At 36.7% G+C, this 23,371-nt stretch overlaps 2 protein-coding genes across 8 annotated transcripts in view; one reads left to right on the top strand and one right to left on the bottom strand.

The window, feature by feature from the left end:
* Positions 1 to 2,325: 2,325 nt before the first annotated feature.
* bbc (choline/ethanolaminephosphotransferase 1 bbc) overlaps positions 2,326 to 23,371 on the top strand; it is a 29,409-nt gene continuing 8,363 nt past the window's right edge. For 5 of the 7 annotated variants that reach the window (XM_080161294.1, XM_080161291.1, XM_080161289.1 and 2 more), the window contains exons 1-7: positions 2,326 to 2,471; positions 2,844 to 3,012; positions 4,589 to 4,695; positions 5,072 to 5,129; positions 5,884 to 5,938; positions 7,525 to 7,637; positions 20,727 to 20,864. In XM_080161294.1, the coding sequence (XP_080017420.1) occupies positions 2,353 to 2,471; positions 2,844 to 3,012; positions 4,589 to 4,695; positions 5,072 to 5,129; positions 5,884 to 5,938; positions 7,525 to 7,637; positions 20,727 to 20,864 (759 nt within the window). In that variant the 5' untranslated portion in view covers positions 2,326 to 2,352. Of the gene's footprint in view, positions 2,472 to 2,843; positions 3,013 to 4,588; positions 4,696 to 5,071; positions 5,130 to 5,883; positions 5,939 to 7,524; positions 7,638 to 20,726; positions 20,865 to 21,916; positions 21,991 to 22,334; positions 22,393 to 23,371 lie in introns of all 7 variants that reach the window. The other 2 variants (XM_080161295.1, XM_080161296.1) reach the window with 2 other exon arrangements.
* On the bottom strand, positions 8,455 to 19,521 carry LOC145319862 (uncharacterized). The gene is made up of 9 exons (XM_080162266.1): positions 19,090 to 19,521; positions 18,756 to 18,874; positions 18,583 to 18,649; positions 18,237 to 18,441; positions 9,563 to 18,033; positions 9,229 to 9,347; positions 9,056 to 9,122; positions 8,710 to 8,914; positions 8,455 to 8,506 (listed from the first exon to the last, which is right to left on the bottom strand). The coding sequence occupies exon 5, from the start codon at positions 17,867 to 17,869 to the stop codon at positions 10,784 to 10,786; it is 7,086 nt and encodes a 2,361-aa protein (XP_080018392.1). The 5' UTR covers positions 17,870 to 18,033; positions 18,237 to 18,441; positions 18,583 to 18,649; positions 18,756 to 18,874; positions 19,090 to 19,521; the 3' UTR covers positions 8,455 to 8,506; positions 8,710 to 8,914; positions 9,056 to 9,122; positions 9,229 to 9,347; positions 9,563 to 10,783.

Here is a 23,371-nt window from a genome sequence, read left to right as displayed (position 1 = left end):
TACAATATTGTACTTTGTTGTCCCAGGAATCAGTATACCAAAAATCAGACCAATCGGATAATTAGGTCACTTACAAATTTGTTGTTTAAAATGGACGTACGGACATTCTGGTAATGATTATAGAGTTGCTACGCTTTCTAACTCGTACCTAACTTCTACAGGAATTACAATGCAAAGTTTGAAATCGATAAGACAATTCTAACATGCCTAAATTAACGAAAAAAGCTATCCGTTACGGACGGACGGACGGACGTAAGAACGGACCGACCCTAATTATAGAAAAGCTTCGCTTTTAAAAACATCTAAGAATCATTAAACTGTACATTGAAAGTGTACATTACGTAATAAATTGTACATACATGATATTTTGTTTTCTTTTAATTCTTTCTCAGCCAAATGTATTCATTGACCTTTACAAAATGTTTAACTCCCCTAAAACTTTCAAGATTTTTAATGGTAAAGTCTAGGTTAATTTATCGATCTTTTTAATTAAACTATAGATTTAAAAAAATATTGTTTTGAACCAAAACCATAAAAATCCTTTTAAAAATCCCTATCATAAAATGACCTGTTGTTTAAAAAGTACCGCGGGATCTGATCTCACTACGCATATTATTTGATTGATTGATTGCTACCTCTGTCCTTCCTGAACGAACAGCTGATGATAGGGAAGGAAGAGAGAGTGAAAAAAAACTGCTAGAGAGAGAGAAAGAGGAGAGACTCGAGAGCAAGAGCATGAGAAAATCAAAGGAGAGAGAGAAAAAGTGAGATTTTGGGGGCCGGGTCATTTTGGAGAGCAAAATAGATAGATACATTTTATTTGTTATCAAAATCATTTCATAACTTTTGAGTTTGAAATTCAGAATCAAAAATGTTTAAACTGAATTTTTTGATAACGAAACTTTGAGAGATTTTGTTTAAATTTGTGATGTTATGTTAATTGTTTGTTTTCTAAATATTGCCTAGGTAGGTATTAATTTTTATTTAAGTTTTTTTGTATACTTTTATATTTTACTCCCGTAGATTTATTAAATTTAGGAGGGGAGGGGATATTATACTGGTGTAGGGAATTGAATTAAATTGATTGGTTGGTTCATACTGGACGTGTCCAAACTTATCAATATATATTCAGGTTACGTTTAACACTTACCTACAGAAGGGATAATTTTGTTTAAAATTATTGAAGTCTGAAGATGTAGATCAATGTACAATTAATTAAACCGAAGCTTTCCAAGTCTGTCTCAAAGAACATTGCAAAAGAAAGTGCTAAGAAATCTTTTTTTTCAACGTACCTCAGCTCGCCCAAAGCCATAAGGAAAAAGGATAAGAGGATGAATACTCACCCCTTTTTCATGGTAAAATACTACTTCCCCATCACTAAATTTAGAAGCAGACGAAAATCAAAAACCGCCCAGGGCTTTTTGTAAGTCAATCATAAATAATAATGTGAATAAAAAGAAAAGCGATATTTAGCAAACAGCCGTGGGCGGTCAGAATCAGCTGAATGTTCATTATGAAAAAAATTTCCCCCTTTTTAGAAATAGAAGGATTCATCTTTCATGAACAAATTTTTTTAAATAAAAATAAAATTCTATGTAATTTTTAATTAAAACATTAAAACGAAAATATCTAATCTAATATTCTTGCCCTAAATATGGAAATAGTAAAAAGTAAAAAAATATTTTTTTAAAATAATTTTTAATCCTCCCATTTGAAAAGTAGTAGAATAGCAATAAATTTTAGCGCGGCAACAGCGCTGAGTAGGCCTCTAGGCCCACTGCCTATTTTCGTCTTCTAGTTGCTTCGATTCCTCTCTTTTATTTTTTTCTCTATGCCCAAAGCAAACCCCCCCCCCCCCCCTACCTTGATCTTATGTATAAATTGAAAGCTTGCAATTAAAATATTTGTATTATATAATAGTAATTAAAATATGTTATCTTTTTGTATAAAAGTATTTTTAATTGTACTTTGCACCTAAAAAGATAAGAAACTAGGTAATATTAAAAGTAAAGCTATAGATAGTATTTTCATTTTCAATATTTTGAAGGTCAGTCAATATTAAATTATCATTTATTTATTACAAGGTATGTTTTCATGTGTATGTATGTCTTTAGTCAGTTTTTTTAACTCCAAAATATGCTTTATTTCACACCTATTAACTTTTTTTCTTTCTAGATTTAGATATTTTGTGTCCTTGTTTTTTTTTTTCGATCAATTATAAGGATTTTATTGTTCTGTTAATTTTACGAGATTCCGACGGGGGGTGGGAGGAAGGGGGGGGGGGGGAGTGGTACATCCCAACCCTAACTTTAACAATCCTTTAAAAAGTTTCAGACAAAAAAAATCCTAAGAATGTTATTATATTCTGAACGAGTGTTATCTGACCGAGAGTTGAAAAAGTTGGGTGAGCACAAATACAGCTCCTCATGCCAGTCACTACTCGACCCAGCAATGCAAAAATTTTGGAATTGGTAAGGATTTAAAACCATTGAGGTGATAGGTTTCATTATTGACTCAACCAGAATATTAAAGATTATAAAGACGTTAATAATATTGTCACTGTTCAAGACGTGATATATCTTAGTTAGATAATATGAGGTACTAGGGAGGGAGTTGACACTGGACTGTAAATTATGTTTGTGCCCAAAGGGGAAGGATAATTATTATCCTCACTAAAAACTAACATCTTAGGTGTTAAATGTAAAGATACCTGAATGATGATAACTCAAGATGAATTTAAGTTAGTCCCAACTTGGATGTAAAATTATAGTTTTATGGGCAGGGTTGGTGGGGTTATACTCACCCTGGATAGCTATGCTGGTGTAAGATTTAATCTTTTTAAGGTTTATCACATTGGTGCCGCTGTGGATAGCCCCTAACCTGATCACAATGGTTGGTCTGATGGTGAACATAATAACCACATTGATCCTGGTGGCGTATTGTCCAACAGCAACAGAGATACCTCCCTGGTGGACAACTGCGCTTTGTGCCGCAGGACTTTTTATTTATCAGGTACTTAGAATAGGACTTGTAGCAAATTTTGTTGTTGTTGTATTTGTTAAAGTTTTCGCATTTAAAGAGAAACATTGGTCAATTACCCTTAAAACTCATATGGACTAAAAAAGAATATAGCTCATGTTAGGACGAGGGCCAGAAATATTTTTATTTTTATGATAAAAAATAGAGGGGTGGGGAAAAGTTCGGAGGTCCAAAAATAGGAGTGAAAAGCGAAAGAACGAACCATTGATTGAAATGTATTTAGTGAGTCCATATACTGAGCCTCAAGCAAGTTCTATAACCATTTACCTAATGTAATGCCCTGCAAAAATAAAAGTTTATATGATTATGCACGATAATTTAATTAGGTATAATACTTTCCTTATTTAAAGTGGTTTTTTTTATAAGAATATTTTTGAAAGCAATTTTACCCCACTTATAGTTATCATATTTTAATGATCAATGCTTATTTTCTTCGTTTTTTAATACCATTTAAGGAAAATCAAAAAAATATTTCAGTTTAAGTTTGAAGGCCATATCCCAACCAGGGAGGGAGTACTGGCCCCCCACAGTAGACTACTGAAAATCCAATTTTTTAGGAAGATTGATTGGAAGATTTGAGCATTAGGAAAATGCGCTAAAACCATTTTTAGGTGTTGACACCTAAGTTTGGAATTTTTTATTTTGCTGTATGTTTAAAATAAAAACTAAAATATTATTTTGATTAAAAAACGAAAAAATAAGATATTAATCATTAAATTCTGATAACTATAAGTGGGGTAAAATTTCTTTTTAAAAAGTTCTCATAAAAAAATACACTGTAGTAATAACACCTGCGCCCCCAGCATCTAATAGCTTTGTATTAGAAGTTGGGGCTACAATTTAGCCTAAAACCATCCCATTCACAAAACTGAATTAGGGTTGGCAATCCGAATCTGGAATCTGCTCAATTTTTGGCCAATTTTTGAATCCGGAATTTTTTTTTTAATATTGGATTCGGATTCTTAATTGTTAGGCTAAGATTAGCGTCTTGAGTTTTTTCTTTCAACCCCCCCTCTTTGAAGGCAAAGGGTTAGAAAATGGCCGCTGCAGGGTCTAGAAAAAGGGGAAAAGCTTCTGTGAAAATATGAAAAAACGCAGCTTTAGATTCTTCCCAGTACCCGGTAAAATTTAATCCCTTAATTTTTTTAAAAGCCTTTTAAAATATTGCAAGAATCAGAAATCCGTCACAAAAATAAGAATCCGGAATCTGCGGAGAATCCGTTTTATTTTTGGACGGATTCTTGTAAGAATCCGAATCCAGTCCAAAAATTAGACGGATTGTCAACCCTAAAAAAATATTTGTTTACACTACCTAGTTATATGGGGACAATGAAATCGAAAAATTGTAAAATAGTGTAAAACTATAGGTAGGTATCCTGACTTCATCTATTAATGAAATAAAGAATATTAGAAACAATCTCCGTACCTTTGTCAGGTTTCCATAAAATGTTAAACCTTAATAGGTTTAGTGGTTAGCGATTTGTTAAAAGACAAACACAAAAATCTTAGGTAGGTACTACTTTATTTATTCGGAAAACTAATACTTTAGACGTTAGACGCTATAGACGGTAAACAGGCACGACGAACAAATACTTCAACACCTTTGGGAGAACTTTTTGATCATGGATGTGATAGTATAAGCACAGTTGTTGTCAGGTAAAAAATAAGAATAAGGTATACCTAACCAAATAAATATAAAATAATTTTTTGGGGCAGATAAAAAGGTCGTCAATTCCACTAAGTGTTGCCCCCCGACGACAGCTGAAAATCATGTACCTATAGGTTTCATGATTTTTTCCCGAATTAATTTCATTGTTGGTATAGTCTGGGTATAAAGGGATACCAACTTCATCAGGACTATGCTAAAAAGTTTGTGGAGGAATTTTATATTAATTTTAAAAGATTGTAAATAGTCAATGAAGATGATATGAAATTGCACAAACCTATAAAAAAATTCTTTAAGATATAATTTAAAATTTTTTTTTTGATCGATTGTCTTATGTTTCTTGCTATTGATCTTTTATATATTCAGTGTTGCATCTTGTTGTGCTGTACAGTTAGGTATCCATCCTGGCTGGATGTTATTCCAGGTAATTTTTTTTGTATAAATTATCTTATGTTTCTTTTAATAGATTAGGAAAAATGCTTTTCGCAAATGCTAAATGTAATTTGATGCAATATTTAAATACTAGTGGTATGGTCTACCCCTCACATTTTCAATTTTAGTTTCGAAAGAAAACGTAAAAAGAATCGGTTCAGCGGTTAGCGAGATTCTTCGGTACACAAAGACAGACAGACACAGATCCTGTTACTTTTATCTATAATACAAAGTAGAACGATGGCTGTTTGTTTGTCTGTCTGTTTGTTTGTCTGTCTGTCTGTCTGTTTGTAGCGAAGGATCTTGCTAAACGCTTAACCGATCGGGTTCTCCTTTACAGGGTAGCTTTTCATAGGTCCCGGGAAGGTTTATAACTATTGTCTTGGGGGGTGGGACACCCCCAACCCCCTCCAAAAAATGAAAAATACCCCCCCCCCCCCAAAAAAAGAAGTTTTTTTTTCTTTTTAAAACTAAAATTAAAATAGTGGGGTCGACTATACCCACCCCCAAATAAAAAAATTTCCCCCCCCTAAAATTTTTTTTCTTTTAATTTTTCTTTTAAATCTAAAATACGAAAAATTGGTTTGATTAAACCTCTTGGGGCACAGCCCCTAGAGGCTAGGGGCGAAGCCGCTAGTATAAGGCTATGGAGTTAAACTTCAATTCAACCTTTTTTAAGTACATAGTTATTATTCTGATTTTTGTATTCTCGTACTACCTATTAATGTAATTGTTGTTTTGTTTAGTGTGTTACAGCTTCTACATTGTTTTATTGTGCACATTGGCAAACTTATGTATCAGGTTAGTTTTAAGCATTAAATACAAGCATACAGACACGGATAGATATACAGAAATTACACGCAGTATGAAAAACTTATTGACAGTCGCACTTACATTCACTTAGTCTTTTATATTTGTGATAACTAGGTATATAAGATATAGATAGACAAACAGAAAGTTAGCTATGTTAATTTGACAGACAGACACAAACGATGCTTATAGAAATAATGAAAAGTTTAGACAGACAGACAGAGAAACATACACAGACACACCTAATACAGACTTAATACATCAATACATAATGGCAAAGCACAAAATTTAGTCTTAATCTGTCAATATTTTACCCTCATAATCGTATATCTTTTTATAGTAAGGCAGTATTCATCTTAGTTGCTAATCTTTGAATTATATTTTTTCACTCTTTATTAGTAGCGAAGCTACTCTGTAATTCAAAACTTCCGTCCGTCCGTCTGAGACAGAAAGGGGAAAACGTGACTTTCTCGGCTCCATAAGAGATAGAGAGCTGGAATTTTCAGGGATTAAATTTGTTACCATTCTTCATATTTGCACCAAGTTTCATTAAGATTCGTCAATTGGTTGAGGTGCTAGATCGAATCCTACATTTTTAAGTTTTCATGATTTTCTCAACTCCTATTCAAGATAGACGGCTGAAATTTTCAGGGATTGAATACTTTCATATTCTGCATGCTTTTATCAAGTTTAATTAAGATTTGCTTATTGGTTGGGGTGCTAGTTCGATTCCTAGATTTTTAGGTTTTCATGATTTTCTTTAATCCTATTCAAGACAGACGGCTGATATTTATAGGGATCATATAAGTTAACGATTTACATATCCCCACAAAGTTTCATTAAGATTTGCTGATTGGTTGAGGTGCTAGATTGATTCTTAGATTTTCAAGATATAAATACTAGGTTTCGTGATTTTTTAGTTTAATGATTTTTTATGAAACTGCAACATAGTTTATTTTCGCCGGATATCTATCTATAATTTTTGTGCATCGCTACTTATGGATGTTGTCATTCTTGTTTTTTGGTAATATCTTGAGTTTCTATGATGTTGTGCATTTTTACAAATGCTCAATGTTCTCACGTATAGGAATTAGATTTATAAATAAAGTGTTATTTTGCATAAGCGCCATTCACTAGTATCAGATGACAAATTAACATCAGTTGGGAGACTCGACTTCCTAAACTGAGCTTACTTATTATTAGCATTATTTCTCATTATTCAATTTAAAACCACACAGTGACATCATTGTGAATAGACGTAACCCGTCTATCCCTAGATCGGAAAGCAAACTCCCCAAATTCTTACCCTCTAAACCAGGGGTATTTGTTGTCTAGCAAAGTTAAATTTCTTTTTCCCCTCCCCTCCCGTCTTTTATTGCTTTGCACATTTTATGTTATAATAATAGCATGTATGTGTCGACATTTTCCATTCTAGTTAAATTTTTCCCCCCAATTTGTTTTGTAAAAATATGGAAAATATATACCCTGAAAAATTGGTAATAACACCCTTTCACTGAATTGCTATAAGTTTATTTATCAATCTATTATTTATATGTTTCTAAATAAATTCTATCTAGGTACCTTACAGTTTGGAACAATAGACGTGACAGAAGGACAGATAGTTGTTATGGGGGTTATGCTGCTCTCCTCACTTTCCTCGGCCCTTGGTATTCCATTTTGGACTTCCGAGGTAAGCTTCAGCTTGGATTTTTTACACCAACTTCCTAGCACCAGTACCGATATTTTTTCATTTTACACACATCTACTAAAAATTAATTTTGACCTAGGACAATCAAATTAAATATTGGAAACCCTAAGAAAATGGCGTAATTTGTTATGTGAATAAGTCATAAAGAAGTTTGTTGGGGGGGGGGGGGGGGGTATATTAGTGTAGTAAGATATCCCACAAAATACTGTTTTGTACATTTTAGAAACATCTAAAGTACCTAATATACATAGTATTTTACGTGATATCTTAATTTTAAAAGATAGGAGTCTGTATTGTTTTGATGGGGCTTTTATTATTAGGTAGTTAATTAAGAGTCTTTTCTAATTTCTTATGTACTGTTAAAAATCCTCTTGAAATACGTAATTTATATACTTGAGATAGATAGGTAAGTCAAGTAATAAGTCAATAGAATGTTAGGTAGGTATGTAATTAAGCTTATTTTAAATTTTTGAAGTGGTGATTATCCACTTAAATATTTTTCATAATTCATTAATCAAGAAAGTTTTTGGTATTATTCCTTAAGATAGATTAAAATTATTATCATTAAATATAAAAAATGTAAATAATAGAATGACTGTCTGTCTAGGTGTATTTTGCCTGGGATATCTTTAACCACTTAAACGATATGTTTCTCCTTTATAGTAAAGCATCTCATAGGTCTAAGGAATTTTTAAAACTATTTGGGGGAGGATACATCCACTGTACTACAACCCACTAGTTAGAGATGTAGCAGTGCGGCAGGTGTCCCAGAATGAACAACTGCCATTAAAACAATCAATGAAGCTTTCAATACTCGTTTATTCAGGTAGAATACAGCGGTTTTAAACAACCTAAAATAAAATCACAGAATTAGGTTGTTATAAATGAACTACAAAATAGAACAATAAAGTATAATACAGAGTTAAAATACTAAAATTTGCATTGCTTTCTTAGTTTCTTTTAAAAGTCTTTTATTTTGATTTCGGGCTTTTCAGAATAGTGCATTTCAATAAAACAATCCAATGGTTCATTAGTCAAAGAATGTAAAACTTACTTCTCGAATCCAGCTCTTTCCACTTAATAATTTCCAGAGCTACAGGCTTATCAGATCATCTCATCAACATAACCACCAGCAAATATCCACAGCAGCAATCAATACAGAACAATTCCACGGCAGTCAAGGACTTAATACTTCAGACCACAAGCCAGATTTGAGGATAACTCCATATGAATCGGTGTTACAGTGGCAGAATTTCAGTCTAAAAACATCAATCATATACTTTATGTTAGAAGGAGCACCATTTATAGAATAATCAAGGGTAACTCTGTGTTTTTAAGCTTTGACTTTGAGGCTTTCTAATTAATTTGAAGGAATTAATATAAAGGTGAGTATTCTGTACCTTAATTTTAGCGAAGGATCTCCTTTTTCGCTATTGGTTCCAAGTTCTTTGTTCCACTTGGTGAATCCTGTAACAAAAAACCATAATTAGGTGATATTTGGATAGGCAGCAATCTACACTATAACTTTGATTCCAAATTTCATTAGGTAGTTATTCAATCAACAACATTTTACCTATGGTTCTTTGTGCTCAAGCTTTCCCTCTGATCCGTCACGAGGGGCACCAACAAGCTTCTCCACTAGAGATAAAAAGAGGGCAGATCCACTCTCAACAGGCTCAGCTAATTCCAGGCCTTAATAATATCAAATTAAGCCCAAACTTTTAATGGACTACAATGCTTTTAAAGTTAACTTGGAGGCCGTTACGGTACTCATTTATTGGTTCTTTACAATTAAATAGGGGCAGTGAATTCAATAGATTTATATCTTCAACTTTGGTTTAAATGAAATCTTTGCATATACGGCTTCGCTGGGTGAATGAATTGACTATTTTTAATATTTGTTTTACCTTGTATCTCAGCAGAGACAATTTATTATTACATTTTGAGAACTTTTTCACTCGTTAGCACTTTCTGAAATGGATTAGCCCATATTATTTGATGTAGATATAGGTTTCTTTATCACTTTTTACATATATATATAATACAATTTTAACGATAGTAAAATTAACCAATTTTTGCTTAAAAGAAACAAAATAAGTTGTTAAAAACTAATAAACTTGGAAGTAAAAAGCTCAAATTAATTTTATAAATGCTTTGAATTGATTTAAATGTGTATTTTGTACCAAAAAATAACAATTTTCTTTAAACTTTTAGATAGACTATTTTCCCTTGCTGGTATTAAGATGGCTGACGTTAGACTGATACAACGAATATAGAGATTTGAACGCTTGCGCGTCATAGATTAATCACATACATAGATTGGATAAAATTTCATATTATATTTTTTTTTTTTACAAAATTAAATATTCTTTGCTAAAAAATGAATTTGAAAATAAATGGCTTTTGCATTAAACAATTACAGTTTAATATAAATTTAAGTTTTGTAAGTAATTAGCATTATTTCCGATACATATTTTTTTCTCTATGGTGAAGAAATAGGTTGCGTGAATTTAATTTAACATATTTTAAATTACTAAACTTTGGCCTTGTTAGGGAAGCCTTCTCTCAGTCTTCGTGGGGTGATTTGACTGGATTCCTTCTAAATATAAAACACTCCCCCAGGCAAAAATCCACGAAAATCATCCCAGGTGTCTTCAGTTCCGGCCCTTACGGAGCTCACAGAACCAGTTTGAACTTTGAACTTTGAACTTTGACAAATATTATTTGAACTTTCACTTTGACTATAGTTTTAACTTTGAACTTTGACAAAATAAAATTTGAACTTTTACTTTGAACTTTGACAGAAATAAATCTTTGAACTTTTACTTTGAACTATAGTTTTAACTTTGAACTTTGACAGAAAATAAAATTTGAACTTTTACTTTGAACTATAGTTTTAATTGAACATTAGATAATTTTAAAATCAGGTAAAACTTTGTACTTTACTAAAACTTTGATAAAATTTGGCATTGTTTAATTAATAACACAGAGCAATTGTCTTATGTTTTACTTTGGTCACGGAGCACTTGTCGCGTGATTTTACAATTTAATAGATTGATAAATTGATAGATTGAGAGTTTGAAAATTTGAAAACATGATAAATTGAAAGATTGAGAGAAAGGATAGAACTATGTGCTGTACTTACGGACCCATTGGAGATGGACTGCCTCAACATCTGCCTCCGCTAGCTGTCCTCCAAGCTCTAACTCGTGCTCCTGGTGCACCACCGCCAGGCCTCTCACCGCTCGCTTGGTTGTCCTCATATCCTTCTCCCCGTGGTTTCTATACTCTATCGTCACCTCTCGTACGTGCCCATCCCTAGATACGTGCACTTCTCTGGCTCTGCCAATCCTCCATATACACGTACCTAGGGGGCTACTGCCATCTCTACGGAACAGGACTATGTCTCCTGCCCCAACCTCTCCAACATTTTTACTCCACTTCTTGGGCTTTGGTACATACTCACCAACTTTCAACTCTTTCCACGCTTCCCACCAGGATCTCTCCACATCCTCCATGGCTTCCAACATCTTGCCAGGCCTTTCCACCGTTAACTGGCCCCCAGGTGCTCTGTTATTATTCCTGCCCAACAATAACCTGGATGGAGTTATCAAATCCAGTTGATCTATGTTCTGATACCTCGATCCTAAACACAAAGGCATCGAGTTCAAATCGTTACAACAGAACGACAACGCTGTCTCAAACTCCAACGGCGTGAACTTCAGCCCCTTGAACGCCACATTGAGAATCTCCTTGATGGACCGTATCGACCTCTCTACCACTCCTTGGTAATTCGAACTCTTAACGGGAGCAAGCTCAACCGTTAATTTGGCGCCCTTCTCCTGGTTCAACAGGTTCTGCACACTGGCTACACATATGTCAGCTGTCTCGAAAGCTCTCACTAGCTGGGTGCCATTATCTATCTTGACTAGACATGGGATGCCATACCGATTAATGTGGCGGGTAAGGGTTAACAAAAAACTTTCTGTGTCATACCCAGTCATACTATACGCCGCCACAGCCAGCGTCGCCGGACACTTGTACACCGCCGCCCACAATTTCATCGGAAATCTATGTGTGCCATAACTGCATCTTCCTTCTACAGGCCCAAACAAGTCAATCATACAAGTTGTGTATGCCGGCGCTATCTTCAACCGGCACGGGTCTACAGCACCAAACTCTCTCTCTATCTCCTTGGCCTTGTATCGCCGACAAAAGAAACAGTTCTTTTTTACCTCAATCGCCAAAGAGTTGCCCTCTAAGATAAAGGCGTGTTCTCTGCTCCTTCTCAATGTTGCAATGGATCCTCCATGGTGCGTCACATTCTCATGGCAGTGACGCATGATACTGTACGCCACCGGACTGTACCTGTCCAGCACAGGCTTGGCAAAGGCCAACTTCTCTAGATCCAGCATATTTTCCGCCAATGCATCGTTGCCTCCCGGTAAGATCCTCCCATGGTGGTACATAATGCCATCCTTAACTGTGCCAATGCTTTTTAACTTGTCTCGACTGTTGAATTTAGTTACCTCTGCCGTAGTCTTGCTAAAAACATATTTTTCCGCTCTCTTCAAAACATGCTCATCAACATCCACCAACACAGTGCCAGACACAACACTAAACTTGTTGCTGCTCCTCCGCCGCCAAATATCAACAATCTTCAAACATACAGCAATCAGCCGGACATACCTATCCCACGGGACCTTACTCGGGTTAACCAAGTAATGTGAAAACTCGTACCTCTCAACCATCCTCGCCGAAAAATTAGCCAGCACCAGCCCACGGCTTTCTTTGTTCCTCATCTCCTTCAGCGCCGCAACTTTCGTGTCCTGGTCAAGGGTAATCTCATCAATACTTCTCGTTGGCCACTCTGACTCTGGCCTGCTCATCCAAGCCTTTCCATCCTGCCACTCCGATCCAGGCCCAATCTCTGGGGATCCATCAGGTCTAGTCAATATATCAGCTATGTTCTGTGCTGACTCAACGTGGCGCCAACTCGTCACGTCACAGAATCGCCTTACCTCAATCGCCAGGTTGCGGATGCCAGTCTGCAGTGGTCGTGTATCACAGTGGATCCAGTATAGCGCAACCATTGAATCTGTAACATAGGTGATCTTCTTGACATAATTCTCAAAATTAAGTTTAACTAGGTGAGCCAATACACATCCCATGGCACATGCTGTCATCTCAGCTTTGGGGATGGTTAGTTTGGTGGTCAGCTTTGACTTGGACGCCACCATTCTGGTTACAAACCCGCCTGACAACAACTTCATTCTTGCGTGGACGACGCTACCAGCTAGCACCTGACTTGCATCTGTAGACACAATCAATTCAACCCCATGCTCTACATCCACAGGGTTACAGAACACACTACGTGTGAATCGTATGTTCCTTAGTTGCTGGACCATCATCAAATTTTCCACCCAAGTGTCTAGGTAGTTGTCCGGCAGGATCTCGTCCCACTCTGTCCCCAGTGAACAGATGGAACACATGTCAATTTTTAGTTTATTGGACCTCGGTGACACTAACCCGAGAGGGTCCCAGCACTCCATGGTTTTGCCCAACAGAATCCTTTTTGTGAACATGACCCGCAGCGCTTCCTTCAGGTCACCGGTCACTTCTTCTGGCACTTTACCTCGCTTCTTTTTGCCCAAGAACAAAGGTTTCACCTCGAGGGATATTGTGTCTTCCTTCGGCCGCCAACAATACCCAACGAGCCCAACACTTTCTCCATCTACAGACACTTGTTCATCCGGGTCGTGACCACTCCTCGTGACCGCTTTGACCGACTGCTGGCCCATTTCTAATACCTTTACCAGCTGCTCTCCTGCTAAGTCGCGTGTCTTCTCATCACGGTGGGCAGAAACAATATCATCCATGTAGGCTTTCTTTCGGATCACAGCTGCTCCAATCCGAAGCTCTGGTTGTTTGGCTTCAGCTATGTCCGCAACCATCTTAAAACCGTGGATGGTTTGGTTTCCTGAACTCTTGATCCCATAAATAATTGTTCTGACCACGTAAACAATGACTGCTCCAAGCAGGGACAATCCATCAATCCACAGGAACTTGTGATATCTATAATGCTGCGGCTGCAAGAACACGGAATTGTATGCCATCCGGATGTCGGCGCTAAGGGCAGCCCCTCCGCATCTGAATCCAATCAACAAGTGCAACAAATTAGCCAGCTGGTTACTTCCCTTACATAATATGTCATTTAGGCTCTTGCCTGTCTTGGTCTTGGAACTGCCGTCAAACACAAGCCGAACCGGGGTAGATATACTGTGGCTGTTATGGACAATGCGCCACGGAATCACATATCCAGCTTTTCTGGCCTCCACCTGTTCCTCTGGCGGCAGCGCCGCTAATGGTGCTACAAACCCATTATCCGCCAACTTGTTAAAACTCCGCAGGATCTCCTCTCTGGCAACTTCACTCTTGTTGGCTAACTTGACCTGAGTGCCCAATATCTTTTCGGCAACGTAGGTATTATCTGCCAAAGCTGATTCAGGATTCTCAGTAAATGGCAGGTAAGCAAATAACCTCCTCTGCTCGGCATCATAGCTGACACTTTGCTCTATATCATGTTGTTCACGTTCTTCCAACAATGATTCTTTCTCCACTCGCTCACCTTTCTTGCACTCGGAACAGACGCGGCACTTGACACAACGGTATGACATATCTGCACCTATCTGGTCTATCATCTGGTATTCCTTGAGCATCTTACTTGGTCCGGCGGCAAAAACGTGGTGGACAAACACATCATCCTCATCCATTAAGGGGTTCTCGGCTCCAGCATAATGCGAACATACCTCATGATGGTGATCAATGGTTGTGGCACTTTCATGAATCATCCCATTGTTGGAAAACAAACAGTCTCTCTGATATCTATATGCTTTAAACTCTGCAGTTAAAAATGCAGCAGGTCCCATCAGATGAGCGCGGCTCATAACATTTTTCCAAATTTCATGTGGTCCAGCTAATATCCCGTTGTGGCCTCCATATCCAGCCAACCTGGATTTCATAATGCAGAGTCCACCTGGCAAGGTAAGTACCACCTGTGGGTAATATAAGTTGTATTGAATGCCAATCATGATATCAACCGGCTGTCCTCCAATTTCAGGTTCAGTTGTCGGCATCTTTGCGGCAGGATGGCTCTTAGTAAAGACGGCATTAAGTTCTTCCCATACCTGTTTCAGCGGCCACTCTGGGAAACGTGTGCTAACTTTGTCCATTTGCAGGCCTTCAATGGTCGCAACCCGTCTTTTACCATCTTCACTTACCATCGGCAGCCAGAAACGCTCAATGCCATAGGGGATCTCAACCCTCTGGCCGCCAGCTACCTCAAGGGCGGTGGGGCCAGGCCGCTGCGTCTCTGTATCCAACGACGCACATGCCCGTGTGCTCAGGCAGGCTCCATAGCAACCGTTGTCGTAGAACAGGAGCAGCTTCTCACCGTTGGTTCCTTTTACATACTGCAACATGTATATGGGCTGGTTCTGTATACTTGGCTCCACTATGACGTCGTCAACTTTACCTCGGCCGCCGCTGGCGGCGAAACTCGCGTATACATCTCTGTCACCTTTGTCGGGCAAAGCATGATAACTGGCAAAGAAAAACCTGACATCGGTTGGTAGCAGCTTCTCGTCCAGGGAACGTTTAAATTCTGCCTCCTTCTCCATGTTGGCTTCCAGGTGATAGGTGCAGATGGCGATATGGTTCTTCCACACATCTGGCTTGTCCTTACAGGTTCCTTCATTGCAGATCCACTTGCTGTCACAGTACGGTTCGTGTTCTTTGAACCAGGCCTCCCTATTCTTCATGTCAAACTTGGCATCTAATCTCAGACATCTGTAGCATGCCTCTGCTTTCACCGTCCTACCGAACCTTCTCTTGACACGAGTTTCTTGGAACACTTCACAATACGCCAGGGATGTATGTGAACCTGGGCACAATCTACACTTAACTTGTTTCGCCTGTCTGCTTTTGTTCATCATAATGGCGGCAACAGCATCTCCACTTGTCTTCTTGTCTTTATCTTTAGCCTTCTTCTTTTCCTTGTTGTTGGCGTGGGACACGGACCCGTTGTTGGCCGCAGCCGGATCGGCACCAGCTGAACTTGCTTCAGCGGTAACGTAGCTTTTTGCGGAACCGGCGGAACTTTCAATAGCTTGGGCGGCCGTATTAACAACTCCTTCTCCATCACTGCTCAACTCACAATCTGCTGGCATCACACTGTACTTGGATGTGACTTGTTTCCTTGACTTGCTGCTGTCATAGTAACGTGTGCCAGACGTCACCATGATATCTATTTTAGCCGTGACCTCCCACAACATGGTCTGCAGAAATTGTGTCAGGGTCTTGATCATCATAGACTTGGTCTGTCTGGTACCAGGGTCAGTTCTTTTCTCAGCCAACAGAATCTTGTGAAATTCAATGAGGTCATCTTTCAACAACGCACCTGACAGGACAGCCAATACCGGTGACGACTCATACATATCCAGGATCTTATGTTGTGTAGCTAGCTTGGTGAGTGCTACAAGCTTCTGCTCAACTTTTATCAGCCAGCTGCGTTTTTCAAACAAGTTATCCGGGCAGGATCCACAGGCTTTGATTTCGCTTGATTTTGCGGAAAATAACAGTTCAGGCTTGCCGTACACTACCTTCAGGTGATCCATGGCTTCCTTGTACGTCTCTAGGTTGAGGATACAGTCCTTTGCGATACCAACCACGCATTCAAATTTAAGCTTTAGGTATTTCTCGTGCTCGTTGAATCCACCCATTGTTTCAAAGAATAGCTCCATCTGTGTTTGGAAGCTATAAAAGTCGAGGTTGCCGTGACCCGACTCGCCACTAAAAGTGGGAGGTTTGAGCTTGACCTTGTTGACACCAGCATCGTTAGTTCCAGGCGCAAGTCCAGCTTCGTCATACAGCACATCAAGGTGGGCTCTGGCCATTCGTTGGGCATTTATGCAGCTCTGCTCAGCTTCGTCCAACATCTCTACGGCACTGCAATCTCCGCAACTCGTTGCACACTTCAACAGGTCACTTATCTTCTTTTGGAAGTCTCTGTGTTGCTCCGAAGCCTGCTTGAACAAGGTTTCCCCTCCTTTGATCTCATTGGTGGCCCTCGTCTTTAACTTCATCAGCTGTTTGTATGCGCTGGTCACATACATAGTGTTGTCACTCAAATTCTTCAAACCATAATCTAAGCGTTGCCGGTGTACAGAGGACGCCTGATTTCCCGCGGCGGCACTCTCAGATGGCGGCGGCGGCTGGGGCGGCTGTATCCTTGCATCCTCCTTCCTCCTTAACTCCTGGGCTTCCCACAGTTGCTTCCTGAGGCCGTTTAAGTGTGCCAGACATTCGCTTGAGTTGATACTGTCATCCTCGGTGAACTCATCACAAGGGTTGCTTTTGAAGAACACTACAGCATTTGATAACTCATTCACTAATGTATGAACTTCACTGTTTATTGTTTCAGCCTGGGCTGTTGGGACATGAGCTGGGTTTATAAACACCAGATTATTGTCCCAGGTGAAAGTCACTCTTTCAATAACATCAATATGTTTCTTTATTTGAGCCTTTGCCATTTTACTGCGGCGTTTATCACTGGCTTTCGGCGGCGGCTGTTGCTGCTCCGGCGGCGGCAAAGGTTGCAGGCCTGCCTGCAGCTGTACCGGCGGTGGTGGCTCTCTAGCTGGCGATGTCGGCACTCTAACCGGCGGTGTCGGCACTCTTGGCGGCGGGGTTGGCGTCCTTGGTGGCACCAACGGCTGTGTTGGGTCACACGCCGCTACAACAGTTGCTTGACTTATACGTGACTCCGGCCGTTCCTCGTCACCAGTCGCAAACACCTCGCAGTCACAGGCTTGTCCTGGCGGGCACTGACATTCGCTGGTTCTTCGAAGGTTGTGGTGCTGACTAAACACCGTTGCCAAACTGTCGTTTCTAAACACTGATTGCTCTGTGGAAGTTCGCAGCTGTTGAATACCAGCCACACTCAGGTCTCCATAACTCCAATTCGTGTCTCTATCAACATCGTTCTGGTGGCGTTGGTCAGTATATGATCTTCTGTCCCTGATCCCGTTGATCAAATCGTTTACTCTGGAGTCTGTCTCCTCGTACACTCCCTCAGCTCGTGCTATACTCGAACTGCGGTAACCATGGAATTCCGGCGGCGATGAGGAGGCTTCTCTGGGGCTCGTGTAGCTCATAGGTTGCTCTGGGTAGCGAACTCTTGTTTAAAACTGTACTACAACCCACTAGTTAGAGATGTAGCAGTGCGGCAGGTGTCCCAGAATGAACAACTGCCATTAAAACAATCAATGAAGCTTTCAATACTCGTTTATTCAGGTAGAATACAGCGGTTTTAAACAACCTAAAATAAAATCACAGAATTAGGTTGTTATAAATGAACTACAAAATAGAACAATAAAGTATAATACAGAGTTAAAATACTAAAATTTGCATTGCTTTCTTAGTTTCTTTTAAAAGTCTTTTATTTTGATTTCGGGCTTTTCAGAATAGTGCATTTCAATAAAACAATCCAATGGTTCATTAGTCAAAGAATGTAAAACTTACTTCTCGAATCCAGCTCTTTCCACTTAATAATTTCCAGAGCTACAGGCTTATCAGATCATCTCATCAACATAACCACCAGCAAATATCCACAGCAGCAATCAATACAGAACAATTCCACGGCAGTCAAGGACTTAATACTTCAGACCACAAGCCAGATTTGAGGATAACTCCATATGAATCGGTGTTACAGTGGCAGAATTTCAGTCTAAAAACATCAATCATATACTTTATGTTAGAAGGAGCACCATTTATAGAATAATCAAGGGTAACTCTGTGTTTTTAAGCTTTGACTTTGAGGCTTTCTAATTAATTTGAAGGAATTAATATAAAGGTGAGTATTCTGTACCTTAATTTTAGCGAAGGATCTCCTTTTTCGCTATTGGTTCCAAGTTCTTTGTTCCACTTGGTGAATCCTGTAACAAAAAACCATAATTAGGTGATATTTGGATAGGCAGCAATCTACACTATAACTTTGATTCCAAATTTCATTAGGTAGTTATTCAATCAACAACATTTTACCTATGGTTCTTTGTGCTCAAGCTTTCCCTCTGATCCGTCACGAGGGGCACCAACAAGCTTCTCCACTAGAGATAAAAAGAGGGCAGATCCACTCTCAACAGGCTCAGCTAATTCCAGGCCTTAATAATATCAAATTAAGCCCAAACTTTTAATGGACTACAATGCTTTTAAAGTTAACTTGGAGGCCGTTACGGTACTCATTTATTGGTTCTTTACAATTAAATAGGGGCAGTGAATTCAATAGATTTATATCTTCAACTTTGGTTTAAATGAAATCTTTGCATATACGGCTTCGCTGGGTGAATGAATTGACTATTTTTAATATTTGTTTTACCTTGTATCTCAGCAGAGACAATTTATTATTACATTTTGAGAACTTTTTCACTCGTTAGCACTTTCTGAAATGGATTAGCCCATATTATTTGATGTAGATATAGGTTTCTTTATCACTTTTTACATATATATATAATACAATTTTAACGATAGTAAAATTAACCAATTTTTGCTTAAAAGAAACAAAATAAGTTGTTAAAAACTAATAAACTTGGAAGTAAAAAGCTCAAATTAATTTTATAAATGCTTTGAATTGATTTAAATGTGTATTTTGTACCAAAAAATAACAATTTTCTTTAAACTTTTAGATAGACTATTTTCCCTTGCTGGTATTAAGATGGCTGACGTTAGACTGATACAACGAATATAGAGATTTGAACGCTTGCGCGTCATAGATTAATCACATACATAGATTGGATAAAATTTCATATTATATTTTTTTTTTTTACAAAATTAAATATTCTTTGCTAAAAAATGAATTTGAAAATAAATGGCTTTTGCATTAAACAATTACAGTTTAATATAAATTTAAGTTTTGTAAGTAATTAGCATTATTTCCGATACATATTTTTTTCTCTATGGTGAAGAAATAGGTTGCGTGAATTTAATTTAACATATTTTAAATTACTAAACTTTGGCCTTGTTAGGGAAGCCTTCTCTCAGTCTTCGTGGGGTGATTTGACTGGATTCCTTCTAAATATAAAACATCCACCTTCCTTGCTCCTAGAAAACAACACCCAAAAAAAGATTTTTTTCTTTACTTTTAGAACTAAAATTAAAATTGGGGGATTGACTAACGGACATAGAAGAGCTGCGCTGCCAAAACTATCAACTTTCTAAAAAAACATCCTATTTATGTAAATATTTGCAAGACAGCTAAGTTAATATAACAACTATCATTATTATATCCTATATATTATATAACTTAAGTAAATATTTTTATCATTTTTACTTCATTAGTGTTAGCTTAATGTTTACTTTATTTGTAGCACAGCTATTATAAACCTAAGATATGTCATTACTTTCATAATTATGTCTGTACGTCTCTTAAAGGCAAAGCACATATTCTTATTTCTATGCTAACTATTACGTCATGCCTTTGCCAGGTAGTCTAGAAGCTATTTAATATTTATGGTTAAGAGGAAGGACTAGTAAACATTTACTAAAATCAATTTCAATATACATCAATGTTTATTTTTTCATTTCCTAATAGTACTGCTGAATTAAAACTTATTTGTCCTTGTTATATTATTATTAATATTCGAGTCTTTTGTATTATTTTATTCGGCAAATATTAATTTTAAGTACAAATATCAATTTTATAAAAAAAAATTAGCAACTTAAATTTAAATTGTTTGAATGAAATTTAAGAACTGGTACTGATATCATATGGGTATCTAATGTGTTTGAACAAAAATTGCATATAACAAGCATAATTACCCCCAAAAGCTTATTGGTTACCTTAAAAGTTTAGGTCTTGCGATACTACAAACCACAAAAGAGCTTTATAGACAGACTTTATATAAACAGAACTTGTAGAGTATCCTTAATTTATTATGAACAAATGATTTTAAATGTTAATATGAAATATTGTTTTAAATGTTCTTAATAATAATTTTAATTGATTGCTTGCTTCAGCTGTTGTTAGTTCTGTCGCCGTGTCAGCTGTTGACCTGTTTTGGCGCCACTTGCGGATTTATCTCTCTGCTGACACCTGGCGGAACTATTGATAATATTTTGAACGCGGGAGCAGGCAAAAGCGGTTCCACTGTGGCTGTAAGTTATACAAACTTCTAGTAAAACTCATCTTTTCTTTTTTCCTTCCTAATCTTTTTCCTAAATATTTCCCATTATGCCCTCAACGTTTTTATCCTTTTTCCTTTAGGATCATTTTTATCTTTTTAGGTTATTGAGATCTTTTTAGAACTATGTTAACAGAAACTATATTTTGAATGGGTATTTTTAAGGTGCATGGAATGTTTGATATAGTTTGCATGTCATCTAATGATTTTTTTACATGCATGCATCTTTTCTTCAATCATTGTGTGTTTGTTAGCTTAGGTTATAGAGATAGGCCAATTCGAGACAATTTAGTACTCCTTGTTAACAACAAGATACAAATTATGATAGATTCACTAAAGTAAACGTGAAGTAAAAGTAATTTTTTCATAGATTTATTTAGAAATATATTTGGGTGAACATGGCACCCTCTTCAGTCTAATGCAGTGTAGGTGGATGTAAATTATGTTTTGCTAAATTCACTTAGAACTGGATATTTATTTATCCAAAGTGGAAATATACTATCTATTTAAATGATCTACATCAAGACTAATAAGGTATAATATTTTAGCTTGCATACCTAAATAAGGGAGATTATTCATTTTCCATAGACCTATCCGTGTATATTTTGTTTGCTATGCATGATTTAGATTTTTTATAAGAAACATGTGACTAAGGTGGTATGAGCCTCAAAGTATGGCAAGTTTTTCAGTGATTTGAGAATTCTAAGAATTAATTTAAATTGCTTGTTTAGCCGGAAAAGTTAACTTTTTTAGATTTAGTTGAAAGGCCAAATGAAAATGATTGTCTATTAAATTTAGGTTTTTTTTTAATTACAGTTTCAGTCATTACAGATAACTAGAAACTTCAGATTTTAATTCAGAAGCTCAGAAACCTACCCGGAAAAAAACAACTTTTGAAATCTTGATTGATGGAAAAGTAAGAGACACGTCAATTTTTTCTTGCGTGCTAGATCCAAATCTTCAAATGGCATCACCAGGCAGTAAACAAAAAAGCTGATTGATATTTTTGATTTATTTGGTTTTCAGCTGCCTGTAGTCGGTATCAGTGCTCTCAGCTTGTACATTACAACTGCCATTATTATTGGAGTCATTCATATCAGGAAAATTTACACTAAAATATCAATTTTCCAAACTAAGTGTCTATATAATCCCTTAATTTTTTATTCAATTTATAAGAATCAATTCCAAGAGAACCAAAACTTTTTATATTATAGATTTTTAATGCCTTTAGAACTTTAGAATAAACGAGATTATTGACATCTTAGATCCTATTGTTTTACTTTTTACTCTTATCTTATTATATGATAGAAAATTAGCACAAACTTAGATCATTTCTTTTCCCATTTTTACTCTTTAAAACTATACATAGATTTTTTTTGAAAATCATTTAACATAATGAAAGCCACTTAATTCAATTGTTGACTAAATTTATTTTGCTGAATAGTAACACCCTGCCTGCCTGTATGACTGGTGGTGCTGGCAAAAATGGCAGCACTGTGGCGGTGAGTCACCCTACCTGGAATATCTTAGCTTCCCTATTATTAATGCTTTTTTGTAGATAGAAACCTGTTGCTTAGTGGCTAGTAATTTATATACAACATTTTAAATACCTATTTAAAATTGAATGCATTCTTAAAATATTACAACAAAATTTGTATGCCCAAATATGATTTATATATTTAAAAGTATTTTTGTCATGTCATTTTAAGATTTAAAACCACTTTTTGAACGAACAGAAGGTAGGTACTATTTTGTATTTTCTGAGTTTTAAAGTTTTTGCAAATTAAAATTAGACTGTGTTTTGCCTTTTTTACAATTAGCAATAAATCAATGCTGAACCCCAACCCCCCGAAAAAAAAATAAAAAAGATTACATTTATCAAGTTTCATGCTGTTTTAATACATTAATTAACATTTGTCTTAATTATAACCAAATCTATGTACTGTACGGCAATGTATTGTTTGTTTTAGATATATTTAAAATATTTTACAATTAAATGTTTTGTCTTTGAGGTTGATTTATGGTTCTTATTTTTTTTTTTTTTTTTACAAATTTTGATGTAGTTTGTTGAATGGGAATCGTGTTAGGTAGATGATTTCATTCAAGAGCAGTGTATTATTAATTAGGGATCTAAAGAGATAAGATAATGGCCAATTATTTGGACACTCAATGAACCAACCAATACAAGAAATATGTTAAAACTCCCCCAAAGTTGTTAAGCCAACGAATAAGAAAATATTATTATAAAACTTTGGGGACTAGTATAATAAACAGCCATATGTCCCCTCCCTCCCTGATTTATAATACTTGTATTTGTATGAATATGGAAAACAGGACTATCCACGAACCAGAGCAAGTGATTCTAAGCATCTTCCAGCATTGACCCATAGTATTTTTTAGTGAATATACTAGGTTTATGTTTAATATTTGCTTTATTGACTAAAAAGTTAGGTTTTACCATGGTTTTATATGAAAAAAACT

This window comes from Acartia tonsa, chromosome 5 (assembly GCF_053477335.1).
Source record: "Acartia tonsa isolate MP-2025a chromosome 5, ASM5347733v1, whole genome shotgun sequence".
Taxonomy (NCBI): Eukaryota; Metazoa; Arthropoda; class Copepoda; order Calanoida; family Acartiidae; genus Acartia; species Acartia tonsa.
This window is presented reverse-complemented; position numbering and strand designations above follow the sequence as displayed.

Excerpts from the sequence above, each read along its gene's own strand:
- LOC145319862 (XM_080162266.1), bottom strand. The coding sequence starts at position 17,869 with ATGAGCTACACGAGCCCCAGAGAAGCCTCCTCATCGCCGCCGGAATTC.